Source organism: Drosophila melanogaster, chromosome 2L (genome assembly GCF_000001215.4).
Source record: "Drosophila melanogaster chromosome 2L".
NCBI classification, from domain to species: Eukaryota; Metazoa; Arthropoda; class Insecta; order Diptera; family Drosophilidae; genus Drosophila; species Drosophila melanogaster.
The window spans coordinates 22121248-22134221 of record NT_033779.5 but is presented as its reverse complement, the minus strand read 5'-3'; the positions used below and the strand labels follow the sequence as shown (position 1 = coordinate 22134221).

Below are 12974 nucleotides of genomic sequence, written 5' to 3'. Positions count from 1 at the left end.
AAGGCGAACAAAGAAACTGGTTAGAATACAGGCAGGCTTGTTCCAAAACATTGGGAATCAAAGAAGAATCTCGGCTAGAGAAGGGCGCGACGAAAATGGCATGAACCCTTTTTATACCCACTTAAATGGGTATGACTTAAGCCAAAAACAAAATACGCAGACAGCTTTGCGATTTTTGTACATACATACATAATTATGTATGTTGCATATATATATGCACGTATATCTGACATTACCGCTGCAGTGGAGCGGTAGAATGGGTTGAAAGCGGGTTGAAAGTATGTATGCAAACGTTGAAACTAACAACATTTTTTAAAATATTATACATATTAGAATAGTTCAATTAAATACATACAAATATACGCAATAATATATACAGTTTGTCAAGAAACTGTTTACACACTGTGAAATAAGTTGAATTTTTGACTTTAAAGCTAAAAATTAAAGGTTTTTTGCTTAATTAAACGCAATTTTTTTATTCAATATAATTAAACAATATTTATTTTACTTATAAATCAAATCAAATTAAAAATATTAAATATACAAGAAAATAAACACCAAATTCCAAGTTTGCACATATTTGAGACTGTCAAGAAACTCTTTACACAAAACACTAAATCGAAGTTTAATTCTAAATTTTTTAATTATTTTATTAAAATTTTAAAAGTTTTAGTATGTTCCCCATATATATACGCGTATATTTAATACCAATTATTTGAAATATAGGTTAAATATGTATATGTAAATGTTCGTAAAATTTTTTTAAGTAATCAATACAAAATCAGATTATTGTTTGCAAACAAAAGAGCTTTTTTTTAAATTTTATTTTTATTTCTTGTATATTACAAAACAAATTAAAATCTGTAAAAGTCCTTGGCGACCAACATATGTATGTACATATTTATGTAGTAAGTGCGGTAAGACCTATTGTGACTATGGATAATAACTATATTGCAAGTGTAGATATTATTACCATTCTGCGATATATCTCTTACATCGAAGGCAATAAGATATTTTTTGTAGTGCCTGAAGTACCCTTAATATACTACCGTGGACGATAGTGACGAAGCGCACTAGAAAAGTGTGCGAAGGCGACTATTATGTGTACATATGTATGTAATGTACATATGTATGTTATACTCGAAAAACTACATGGAAATCTGCGGCAGCTTTCCAATCAACAAGATATTCACCAATTGGAAAAAACCGCTAAACCTGAGTGGGCGTGGCCAAAAATTGTTTGGCGTCTTAGGAATCTGCATGTCAAATCTCAACTCTCTAACTTTATAAGTTCTTAAGATCCAGGCGTTCAGACGGACAGATCGTTTAATCCTGATCAAGAATATATACACCCTATATAACGGGTATAAAAAATAGTAACATTCTAACATATACATTTGGTATATACGGACTTTCTTTATAAAAATGTAGCAATTTTTTAATCGACACAGTTTTTAATCGGCACAGTTATCTTCAACTTTTTATACCCCTGCCCTATTTTCGTAGAGTAAAATGGGTGTACCAGATTCGTTGAAAAATATGTAAGAGGCAGAAGGAAGAGTTTCTGACCATGTAAAGTAAATATATTCTTGATCAGGATCAATAGTCGAGTCGATCTGGTCTTGTTCGTCTGTCCGTCCGTATGAACTCAGGAACTATGGAAGCCTATAGAGTTGAGATCAAGCATACAGATTCCAGCCACGCAAGTCACGCTCACACTTTTGTAAAATGTTTTTCCATTTCTTCATTAGTAAACACCCACAGTTTTGAAAAAGCGTTGAAATTTAATTTTTTTTTTATTTTACAAATATTTAATTTTTAATATTAACATTATGTATGCCTCCGTATGCTACGAAAACCAAATTTTTGGTTTGGAGTTTGAAAACTCAAGTAGGTCCCAAACATTGATTTTGTTTTAAACGACCCCGTTGCAACTCATGATCCTCCAAGTGGTACCCTGGGTACCGATTTCAAAATTTTAATCAAAAGCTAAAAGCAAAAAGATTTTTAATTTGACTGCTAAGTAACGGATATGTAATAGTCGGGCAACTTGATTATTGCGTCCTCTCTTGTTTTAATTTGATGTCGGACTATATTTAAATACCTAAAAGCGTAAAAATAACTACATATTAATGCACAAACAATAAAATTGAATGCATACTAACTTTTCTTATGCTTAAAATATTACAAATGTGTGTATATTATTAGTTTAAGTTTCAAATTAGTGAGTAAATGAATTTTTCACATTTCTTTATCTTTAAGTCATTTTTGAAAGGCAGGTGGTAATTGTGAGCCTGCACTAGTTTTAGGAGATAATAATTACGTGTTTATTTTAAACAAAATCGGAAGGTACTAGTCAGTAAGCATTAATTATTATTTTTTAAATAAGGCAAATATGTATATTTTAAAATATGAAATACATGTATGTATGTCCGTATAAATAAAACCGTGAAATCAAATGTCGATTAAGTCATTTGACATAGCCAAGCCAGGAAATTTGCGGCTGATCCAAAAATATCTACCTGAGTGTAGCATAGGTGGGATAAATTTGGGCAATACGACCAAGATCGTCATCGTTCTCCAATTGGGAATCCTTCCGTGTACGCCGAACTGGTAGGCTGGGCATCGCTTAGCTTCGAACCCAATTACGAATATAGCAAATTTATACGCGGTATTTGTAGCTTTCCCAGGATAACAACACAATCCGCATAGACGGAATCTGCGATCAGGGGTGATCAAACGTTAGAATTTGCACAACATTTGGGTTTGTTTACCTTTTTGAAGTTCGAGATCGTAATTGCTTGTCTTGTGAGACGTAGATAGTTTTCAACGTTGGGGGTACTCCGGCCTTGGTTGTTAACCGCAACCAAATACTTAGCATGCAATTGGCGCAGTCGAATGACGGAAATTCACATTCCCTAAGTGCTCGTTAAATAGAAGTTAAAATACTAGAATTGTATACATATACTGAATCACTTGGTGAAAGAAATATAAAATGTTTGTTATCACTGATAAATTTTAATATACATTTTTAAATTCAATCAAAGTCAATTCCATATTATCTGTACTTCATTAAAAAATATAATATTATTAAAACAATACGATCCCCACCGGCGTTGTATATTTTCACCGATTTTACGTGTTTCATTCATTCTTGAGTTTCCCCTGATACGTGTCTGCGTGCTGCTGGATGTTCTTTGAGTTTTGTAAAATTTTATTTAAGTCAATGATCACTTGAGCGGTAAGGTTTGAAAATATGTTCACTAGCCTAAGTGCATGATTCAAAGAAAAATATACATAACATTTTCTACGTTAAAAAGAAGCATCTCGACTGATTTGGTTGTTTCGCTCTATCAAGCTCACGTTTCGGTTTTCCATTATTATGTAATTTGAGTGATATATATCGATTTTTAAGAATTTAACACACATTATAGAAACATAAAAAATATAGAAACATAATAAAATTATAGTGCCATCACTCGCGTTTATATTAATAATAAAAGAAAGAATACTATAGTCGAGTTCCAAGGCTATCAAATAACCGTTACCAGCTAGTGTGAATACAAACGCGAAATTGCATCAATTTTATGGAATATCGATAGATAATGGGATATAAAATGATAAAAAATTTCAAAATTGTTCCAAAGTGTGGCATTAGGGCGTTAGAGTGCGCGTGGCAAAAATTTTATTGACAAATCGATAGAAATTAAAAAGACTAATTAAATTATAGTCAGATCGACTAGGATATTGGTCCTGATCAAGAATATATATACCTTAAATGGTCGGAATACGAAAATACGACTAACGGTTATAATAAATTCATCACCACATTACTAGAAGTAATTACTATTAAATAGAAAGCGCTTACACTGCTCATAATCTTGTTATTACATTTTATAATGTTTAACGAATGCTATCTATGCTTTAAATTGAAATACTTGTTATCCAGTAGGATTATACATAATGAATTATTTCAATATACCATTTAACAACAAAACAAATTGCGCAATTCCCATCACTAATCCCTATGCTTGGTTTGATATCTCCAAAACATGGAAATGCGATTCCAGTGTAAACATCCCATTTGTTCCTCGTAACAGTCAAAGGACGGCCAAAACCACGTGTAAATATATCTGTTTAATTATATCCCAAAATTAAGTCACCAAAACTAGCAAACGCACAAAAAATATTCAGTTTGACCCGCAAGAGATCGAAAATTTTTGCGTTATCTATTTACCAATAAAGTTGTTCCATATACTCAAAATCGTCGTGGTCTTGGTGTAAAAGGGGCTTCCAATAAAGTTTTTTTCTTCATCGTCGTAGACATGGTAACACTGCAAGTGAACATAAAAATCGAAAACTGATTTATTTACAATAAACAAAAGCGCTTATCGGCTCCAGGACGCGCATATGCTGACAACCATTTGGCTAAAGGTTTAACACAAATTCCTTCCAACGACGCGGACTACTGGTAGTACCCGCAGCCTAAATTGCCGCGATGCCGTGCTGGTATTACGACAAAAAGGAGCTGCGGGAGACGCCCTCGATCTTGGATGGAATAAGCTTCGAAACGGAGCGGCGGTACAGAAAAGAAGGTGCTCGATTTATTATGGAATGTGGCACCAAAATGGGCTTGGGCCACAACACGATGGCCACCGGCGTTGTATATTTTCACCGATTTTACATGTTTCATTCGTTCCGGAGTTTCCCCCGGTACGTGACTGCGTGCTGCTGCCTGTTCTTTGCTGGCAAGGTGGAGGAGACGCCAAAGAAGTGTCGCGACATTATTAAAACTGCGCGTGGCATCCTTACCGACAATTACTTCTACTCGTTTGGCGACGACCCTAAGGAGGAGGTGATGACGCTAGAGCGTATTCTGCTGCAGACCATCAAATTCGATTTGCAAGTAGAGCATCCTTACACCTTTCTCCTAAAGTACGCTAAGTGTTTCAAAGGCGACCAGCAGAAGCTGCAAAAGATGGTGCAAATGGCGTGGAACTTCGTCAACGACTCTCTCAGCACAGTAGTTTGTCTACAGTGGGAGCCGGAGATTATCGCCGTGGCTCTTATCCATTTGGCCAGCAAGCTAAGCAAATTCACTGTGCAAGACTGGGAGGGCCGCCAGCCACAGCAGCAGCGTTGGTGGGATATGTTTGTGTCTGATGTAACGATGGAAATACTCGAAGACATCTGCCACCAAGTTCTGGACCTGTACCAATCAACCCAAAAAGAAGCGCTCCAGCCAACCAGTCCGCCCCAAAAGCCACCAAGCAGAGCCGACAGTCCAAAATCCGGCAAGCTTACCAATTCTACGGGTATTGGACCACTTTCCGTTCCACAACAGCCGCCGCCCCCCGTATGTGGCAACGGTGGCGTGCTGGAAGTTAGCAACATTCAGAGCATTAAATCCCTAGCCAGTGGCGTGCCAATCATTGGTCCTAGCGACTCCCAGAACCTGTTACAGGGCCCAACACCACCAGGTCAGCCATCCGGGTACCACATTTATCATGCTCCTCCACCGCCGCCCCCGCCGGTAGTGCCTATGCCGCCGTACCCCTCTTCCGGATGGGGAGTCCAGCAGACAGTGGTCGGACACTATAGCGGGAGCGCTGCACCACCACCACCAATGCCGCCTAGCTTGCCTCCAGGAGCCAGTGGATACTACAACGCCGGTGGGCGTCCATCGCAGCAGCGCTACTAGTAGATGCAATGACTAATAAACAAGTAAAAAAAATTTGTATATTAAAACTAGCGAACCGTTCGGAATAGGATTTAGAGCGGGGATCTTCGTACGGTTCGGTTTTCTTTTTTGGTTACACTCTAGGCCCAATATTGTCCCGGGGTATTTATCAATGATTTTTATTCCCTTATTTTAAGTCCTTACCCTTTCACATGTACTTGTTAGCAGAATTTTGCTGAAATGATGTTTCCAAAACTGAATAAAACCAAATGAACTAGAAAAAAATATTTTGGACATTGGGGCACTAACAAAAATAGATTCTTATTAAAATTGGCGAAACGTTGAGACAAAGCGGAATTGGAGTAACGGCGAAGTTTATAACAGTGGAAGATAAACATGAGAAATATGTGAGAACAATTTTTCAAAAGTGTGGGCGTGGCAGTTTTGGGGGTTTTGTATGTAAAAGGAGGGGCGTGGCCAGTGTTTTTGGTATGCAGATAAAAATTGGCAAGTCAAACAATAAAACGAAGAAAAATCTAAAAATTTTTAAATAGTGTGGCGCTATGTGTCTCCGCAAACTGTATGCTTAATCTCAACCATCTAGCTTTTATAGTTCATGAGATCTCGACGTTCATACGGACAGACGGACAGTCGGAAAGTCAGATATGGCCAGATCGACTCGACTATTGATCCTGATCAAGAATATATATACTTTATATGGTCGGAAACGCTTCCTTCTGCCTGTTACATACATACTTACAACGAATCTTGCACCTTTTACTCTACGATTAATGGGTATAATAACTCTTTAGATGTTTGAATAATTTTTGGAATGATACATAGTGTGCGAAGATTGCTCGGCTATCAGAAACAACAGTGCAGTTTTGCAGTTTCCATGGACTTTATTCTTGCCCATGGTACACTTGGAATAATAACGACTGCCCAGGCTACCTCGATTCGTATGTTTATTATAAATATAATTATGTCGTAGGCCAACGGTTTCGTTTTCCAGGCTAAAGACGAAAATGTTCGAAAATAATATTATTGACTTTGTTCGATGTTCTTCAATTTAATTTAATTTTTAAATGGTGTTAAAAATAATTAATTTCCTTTTATCTTTCAAATTTTATAAAGTCGATTTCTCTGAAACCAGGCTCTTTGATGTGATACTTACCGCGCTCTGCTTTCGAAACATCAACTACTTTGTCTCAGTTCGTTGACTTGCTTCGTTACAAACGTCTCGATCTTTTCGCTAAAAGATCTAGCTGACTTTTAGTTCTCCCGCGCTCTAGGTCCAAGGACCTCTATTTCACCAAAGACACTATGATAATTTTAGTAATTTATAAATTAACTAAACAAAATAATTTTAGTTTGGTATTATTCTAGTGTTGCTTTACCGTAAGTTGGCTATATTTAGACCAGGTATTCGGATACTTCATTTTTATAACAATTGCAAATATAGTGGTAAAACACGAAAAAATTAACAAAATATTTTTGCGGTTATACATAAATTTTTCAATGCAGAAATAATTTCTCAGAAATAATAAAATATTATATAAATATCAATATGAAGAATATGAATAAGCTTTAGAGTATTACTTATTGCCGTTTTATCAAGGGCTAAATAACACATCTAAATAAATAGTGCAATAGGAAAAGGAAAGTTTTATATTATATATTAAGGTTTAAAGCTAGGGCATAATCTATTAGACTAAAATTTACATTGTGTTCTGATCACTACCCACTTATTGCCATATATGTTGCAGGAAAGGTCTTCCGTTGATGTTTTTCGCCAGAATGCTATGGTACTTCCAATGAAGCTGAGTTTTTGTCAAGGGATCTACACGTTTGTCGACCTTGTGAAAGACAAAAGCCAGTTCTGACTGGATTAAAAGTTTGCATTTGTTTGTGCTCTACTAGTATGCCTGGCATACAGTTCTGTACAGTTCAAGTCTTCAAGTCGTTATGATATAGGACCACCTCTGTCGAAGGGAATAAATTAAGATCGTACTTGTCAATACTCCAACTAATTTTATTGAGTAAATCTAACAGTACTTAAGAGTAAGAGTTAAGATTCACATAATATGCTTATGCCAACAGAATTGTGTAAGACAACAAATTTTGGGTAAGTGGTAATGCTATATAGCCAACTGGACAGAACATGTTTATGCCAGTAAGTCGTTCACGACCTGAAAAACGATAGTCCGTGTTGGACTAACACTTTTACCTGAAAAATAACATTCTCCTGGCCGTTGAAGTGTTAAATAAGTAATTAAAGAAGATTGAATTTTAAATTTAAAACAGCAGAAATTCTTGATTTGTTTTTTAGTAGCCGGCTTACTAACTATACGCGTGACTCGTATAGAGAGAGTATACTAGATTCGTTGTAAAGTAACAGTGACATTCATACGTGCTAGAAACTAACTTGTGAGTTTTAAAGCAACACAAAAATTTGGACCAGCAAGAAATATGTCGTTCTATACGCAGGGAACTCTTAGTAGAAACTTATCAGCTAATTCAATGTAGTTATAAACCGCTTGCAAGATCCCTTTCTTATAAAAAGCATAGAGTATAATAAAATTCTGATTGTCTTAATTCGAATGTAGAGCCTTTTTCCTGTCTTTGAGCTGGCCCACCAATCCGAGAAATATTTTTTCCAATATATGTGTGGTGTGTATCTCATACTGTTTTGTTTTCAGACATGTATATATATATAACGCTAAAGTAAGATTAAAAACGAAAGGCGGGTAACAACGAAGACGAAAGAAGAATTCAGGAAGATGATGATCAACTGAGATGAGTTGAGTTAGAAAATGTTTTTTATTATATTATTTTTATTTATATTATCCAAAAATCTGCAGTAGCAATTATGTTGCGTCACGGCCCTTGAACGACGTGCAGAACACAGCCAGCCTTATGAGAAAAGTTTAAGCACTTGGATTGCAGTCGTTAAAAATTCTTGCTGTCAAACAATTAAAAAACTGTGACCTTATGTTACCCTTGCTGGCCATGTTTGTTTTAAATAGGCTTCTGTGTCACAATTATTTCTAACGCATGGCGCTCACTCGCTAGCAAAACAATCTAATGCAAAATTCGAATAACAAAACAAGAGAGAATGCTATATATTTCCCTTATATGACCGGAAAACTATGTACCTGTTACATATGTTTCAACGACTCTAGTATACCTTTCTACTCTACAAGTAACGGGTATAATTACATATGTATATGTACATATGTACATACATACATATGTATTACGTATTCCGTAAACAAATATGCACATTACAATATAAGGCGTTGATAGGCGAGGCAGATACATATATTTGTATTGATACCTGTATATTATGGCCTACATAGAAAACATTTTTGAGCTTTAAACACCAACTAAACTTTGAGTTTCTTTATTTTCTTTTTTTTTTAGAGCGGAGAGACTTTTGAACCCGACTTAAGCGGTGGGTCACGGCCATGCGATCACCTGATTTAATATGGAAGATGACTTATTAAAAAAAATTAAACAATAAAACTGGGCTAAGCACTTCTAGAGAGATGATGTGTATCCGGCTTAATGTGAAAATAAATGAGTGGTTGTGCAAATACGTCCTAACATTTGCGGGTTAGAGTCAGTACCCCACTCATGTAATACTGCGGGATCATTAAATATTCGGGCAGGGTGCGTTTACAAAAGGAGGTTGACGACGATGCCTGTGCTTGTGTGGATGCTGCTACTGTTGCCTGACGCACGATGTGACCAACCTTTCCTGAAAAAAATAGAATGTTATTTTGTAAAAAAAAATAACAATTTAATACAATTTGAAATGACTTGTATTCTGCGTTAACCTTACAAAAATTGTTACGCCCACTGGCTAAGTAACGGAAATCTGAAATTTGAATAAATCGACTATAAGATTCTCTCGTCATTAATTGACTTCCCTAAAGTTCTTAGGGTAGCAATTATGTAGTCTCACGGACTAGCCTAATTAAGGTCAAATTGCTTCCCTCTTGCGTATATTGGCAAAATTTCATTAGTTTACAATTAAAGAAAAGAACTTGTTTAGTGTCTCTGTGTCAGGGGTAACAATACTTACTAATCCATATATATATATTTGTATATCTATCGATATTCCAGAAAAATTATGAAATTTCGCGATCGCATTTCTACTAGCTGAGTAACGGGTATCTTAAAATCGGCGAAGCCGACTATAGCGTTCTATTTTATGATTAGAAAACATTTTTCTTACTGAATATGTAAATATGTAATATATCAATACCGAGTAAAACTTTTATATACAAACTATGAAAAAACAACTCTATAGAACATCTTACCCATCACGTTTGCGCAATGAAAGCGGTCATCTAGTTGCTGAAGGAGGGAAAGATCTCGACAACGTGCCCAGGCATTAAGTATGTCCCTTACATTTATAGGCACCCATTCAGTTTTGTCTGCAGCTTTCTGTTTGAAAAATGTGTTGCATTAGTTTAAAAAAGTGTGTACAATATGTATTTGATTTTACCCCCTTAAATTGTACAATAAGCTGTTGGTGGGTCGCCATCTCGATCAACCGTTTGAGCTTGCGATGGTTTCCCTGCTGCTTTGAGGCCTGTATTAATAGCTGCTTGAGATTGACACTACTTTCCGTCCGTCGCCGCTTGGCCAATTGCTTGAAATAGCCATGAAGTAGCTCCCTGTCATAGGGTACGCGCAGTTTATCTAGCGCTTGCACTAGGTGCTCCTCGTCGCACGTCTTTCCTGTAGACAGACTTGCCACCAGTGGCTCAGTCAGATAGCCTTGATTGAGGAGCTATTCGCGAGAGCGGGTAAATTCATTATACACAATTATTATAGCATGCGTTTACATACCTGTAGACCGTTGAAACTATTATCACACGAAATAAACCTTTGGTTGCAGGGTGGACCCAAATTGGAACCAGAAACAATTCCGGTTGCTATTAAGCTGTGCCAGCCGGCGAACGGACCTCCATAGCAGTATACTGGGGACCCGCTTCGACAGCGAACCTGGTCCGACCGTGAGTAAAGCGAAATACTACTGCCCCGACTGCCAGCTGATCTACGACACTTAGGACATGTTCCCGGGTCTACGACTTTGCCTATGGTATTGGCCAAGAACTCCTTTTCTAGGCAGTCTAAGCAGTTCTCCTCGGTTATTCCCAAGTCAAATTGGCCCGTGCACGAAGAAGACGTGGTCAAAGCCCCAACAGTCGCAGGAGCCACCAGTATAGGAGGCACTTGATCTTGCTTTGACTTCGACCCTGACTGTTGCTGCTGACATGTTGTTGCCCGGAAATCAGTGCAGCTGTAGCAACGTTCATCAAAGCTAGCTGATGTATGAGAGCGCCGCGACTTATATGAGGAGCTTTTAGTCATCACAGACGAGGTGTGCAAAAAACGCTTTGGCTTAGCACCAGTCAGCTTAGGCTCTGGGTGTTCGCTGGGGACACTAGTGCTGCGCGAAAAATTTGAGCCTGTGTGCAATGTGTTGGGCAAGGAATGAGCCTGATAAGACTTCACTGACCGAAAGCTTCCGGAGGATTCAGCCTGCTTTTCCGAGCCAATAACTATTAGCTCATTTAAATCTATGTCCACGCCACTTCCACCAGCACCAACGTCTTTGATTTTATCTAAATTCAAGCTGATGCGCGCGAACTTCTTACTAAGGCGTAGCTTTTGCTGCTGCATTAGGTCCTCCTGCGGAAAATCATCTATGGGCGAGCTGTGCAGCTTTCCTTCCTGCGTAGAAGTAGTTCCGCCTATGCTGTTCATTTGGCTATAGTCGCGTTGCATTAACAACAAATTGGCCTGAGGCTGGATGGTCATATCGGTGGTTCCGCCAACAAGCTCCAACTCTGATGAGGGGTCTGGCTCAAAGTCCATTTCAAGAAACTCCGTCTCATCTTCGCCGTAAATGAGGCTATCGCCTCCCATAGCATTCACTGGTCCTCGGCCAAGGTCGAAGTGTTGCCCGCCAACCCTTCCCGTGGCGATGATATCCATGTTCATGTCAAAATCAGCCCCTTCACCACGGTAAGCGTAGACGCAGTCGTCGGAGTTGATAGATATCTCCTCCGCGTTCATGTCGTTGTCGTCCAGCAAAATTATATCGTCGCCGTAAATATTGTCACTGGCATAGCTCAGGTTTTCGGTTGAGTTGTTTATGGAAGTTCGGCTGGAATTATAGCCACAGGCGGCGGCTTCAAAGGATGAGAGGGCAGCTGCTGCTAGCCCGTAGCTTGCCACGTCCAGATCCAGTTCGCAGTAAGAAGGACTTTCCACCTTTTTAAAGGATAAACAGAACATAACATAATCAACATAATTTTTTGTGCTTAAAGCGGCAGTCACTTGCCTTATCACCATCCTCTGCGGCCATGGTCGCTGCAGGGCACTCCTCTGCCTTTGCCCCGCCACCACCCACGGCTCCCACGACCTGCTCGTCCACCGCTACGGCCTGCGCTGATGTTGTTGCTGCTCGTTTTTGATTTGTGCCCATTGTATTTACACCGGTCCCACAATTGACTTGGCTGACTAAGAGCTCCGGGCGTCGCTCTTCAGCCGCATCAGGACCGAGGTGTCGGTTCGCACTATAATTAACGATATTGTTATTGTTACTCAGATGCAAACGCCAGTTTAATTTATCTAGCTCTCGAAAATCCATTCCATTTGCGGCCTGGGCAGTGTTACCAGATGGCATAACGGTAAAAAAAAACCGTCGACAGCCTCTTAAAATAATTAATGCCAAAACAATTATGCGACCTATTCACACAGCCCAATTGATGCGTGAACGTTAACAATTTCAATGATAAAATGCAAGGCAACTAATTTAAAGCTAATTGTTTCAGTAAAAAGATTATGCGGATTCTTTATTCTTGTATAATAAGTTTTCGCTGCAACGGAAGAGGATAAAAAGGCATATATATGATATATTTAGCAAATTAGATATAAAGTAGATAAAGATATAATAGCATTGTAGATCAATATAGCTGTAGCTTATGCTTACTATTTAAGTTAGTCTAGTATTGTAAACTATTCTACCTATCATAATAAATAAATAAATAAATAATTATATATGATATATATACCAGGTGAGCTAAATTTACGACAAATAGTATTCACCAGTTTTGATCTCTTTCAATTTATTGCTTTTCTGGACTCCTCTGACAATAGGCGTATTTAACAGCTAATACAAAAGAATTTCCACATATATCAGATACCCTTTCAATATATTGAATGAAATGGCAAAGATATGGTAAAATAATTTTTTGATCATTTAAGTTAGGCT

At 37.8% G+C, this 12974-nt stretch overlaps 3 protein-coding genes, 1 long non-coding RNA gene and 1 pseudogene across 10 annotated transcripts in view, besides 7 other annotated features; 2 read left to right on the top strand and 3 right to left on the bottom strand.

The window, feature by feature from the left end:
• Nucleotides 1–3001, bottom strand: part of CG42748 (uncharacterized protein) — a 35001-nt gene extending 32000 nt beyond the window's left edge. Inside the window, exons 1-2 of the mRNA NM_001273754.1 lie at nt 2775–3001; nt 2523–2719 (exon numbers count right to left, since the gene is read on the bottom strand). The gene's annotated coding sequence lies outside the window, so the exon portion shown is untranslated. The remainder of the gene's footprint in view (nt 1–2522; nt 2720–2774) is intronic.
• Nucleotides 377–676: a mobile genetic element.
• Nucleotides 1520–2071: a mobile genetic element.
• On the bottom strand, nt 1787–3001 carry lncRNA:CR43241 (long non-coding RNA:CR43241). 3 transcript variants are annotated; one of them, NR_048037.1, is made up of 3 exons: nt 2775–3001; nt 2523–2719; nt 1787–2104 (listed from the first exon to the last, which is right to left on the bottom strand). It is a non-coding gene; the product is annotated as a long non-coding RNA:CR43241 (long non-coding RNA). The 3 variants fall into 3 exon arrangements; NR_048038.1 differs by having other exon boundaries at nt 1787–1989; NR_048039.1 differs by lacking the exon at nt 1787–2104 and having other exon boundaries at nt 2266–2719.
• Nucleotides 3002–3094: 93 nt separating this feature from the next.
• CR43240 lies at nt 3095–3196 on the top strand (annotated as a pseudogene).
• Nucleotides 3197–3498: 302 nt separating this feature from the next.
• Nucleotides 3499–3641: a mobile genetic element.
• Nucleotides 3642–4079: 438 nt separating this feature from the next.
• On the top strand, nt 4080–9937 carry CycK (Cyclin K). Of its 3 annotated transcripts, NM_176069.4 has the most exons (2): nt 4080–4123; nt 4324–5958. In NM_176069.4, exon 2 carries the CDS (start codon nt 4499–4501, stop codon nt 5699–5701), a length of 1203 nt encoding a protein of 400 aa, NP_788083.1. In that variant the 5' UTR covers nt 4080–4123; nt 4324–4498; the 3' UTR covers nt 5702–5958. The 3 variants fall into 3 exon arrangements, with proteins under 3 accessions (NP_788083.1, NP_001286131.1, NP_788082.1); NM_001299202.1 differs by having other exon boundaries at nt 4080–9937; NM_176068.3 differs by having other exon boundaries at nt 4080–5958.
• Nucleotides 6086–6449: a mobile genetic element.
• On the bottom strand, nt 7608–12884 carry CG3651 (uncharacterized protein). Of its 3 annotated transcripts, NM_001273752.1 has the most exons (6): nt 12809–12884; nt 12042–12276; nt 10541–11971; nt 10194–10481; nt 10006–10132; nt 9071–9440 (listed from the first exon to the last, which is right to left on the bottom strand). In NM_001273752.1, exons 2-6 carry the CDS (start codon nt 12183–12185, stop codon nt 9283–9285), a joined length of 2148 nt encoding a protein of 715 aa, NP_001260681.1. In that variant the 5' UTR covers nt 12186–12276; nt 12809–12884; the 3' UTR covers nt 9071–9282. The 3 variants fall into 3 exon arrangements, with proteins under 3 accessions (NP_001260682.1, NP_001260681.1, NP_610133.3); NM_001273753.1 differs by lacking the exon at nt 12809–12884 and having other exon boundaries at nt 7608–9440; nt 12042–12382; NM_136289.4 differs by lacking the exon at nt 12809–12884 and having other exon boundaries at nt 9102–9440; nt 12042–12382.
• Nucleotides 9540–9595: a mobile genetic element.
• Nucleotides 9791–9891: a mobile genetic element.
• Nucleotides 12620–12739: a mobile genetic element.
• Nucleotides 12885–12974: the final 90 nt, after the last annotated feature.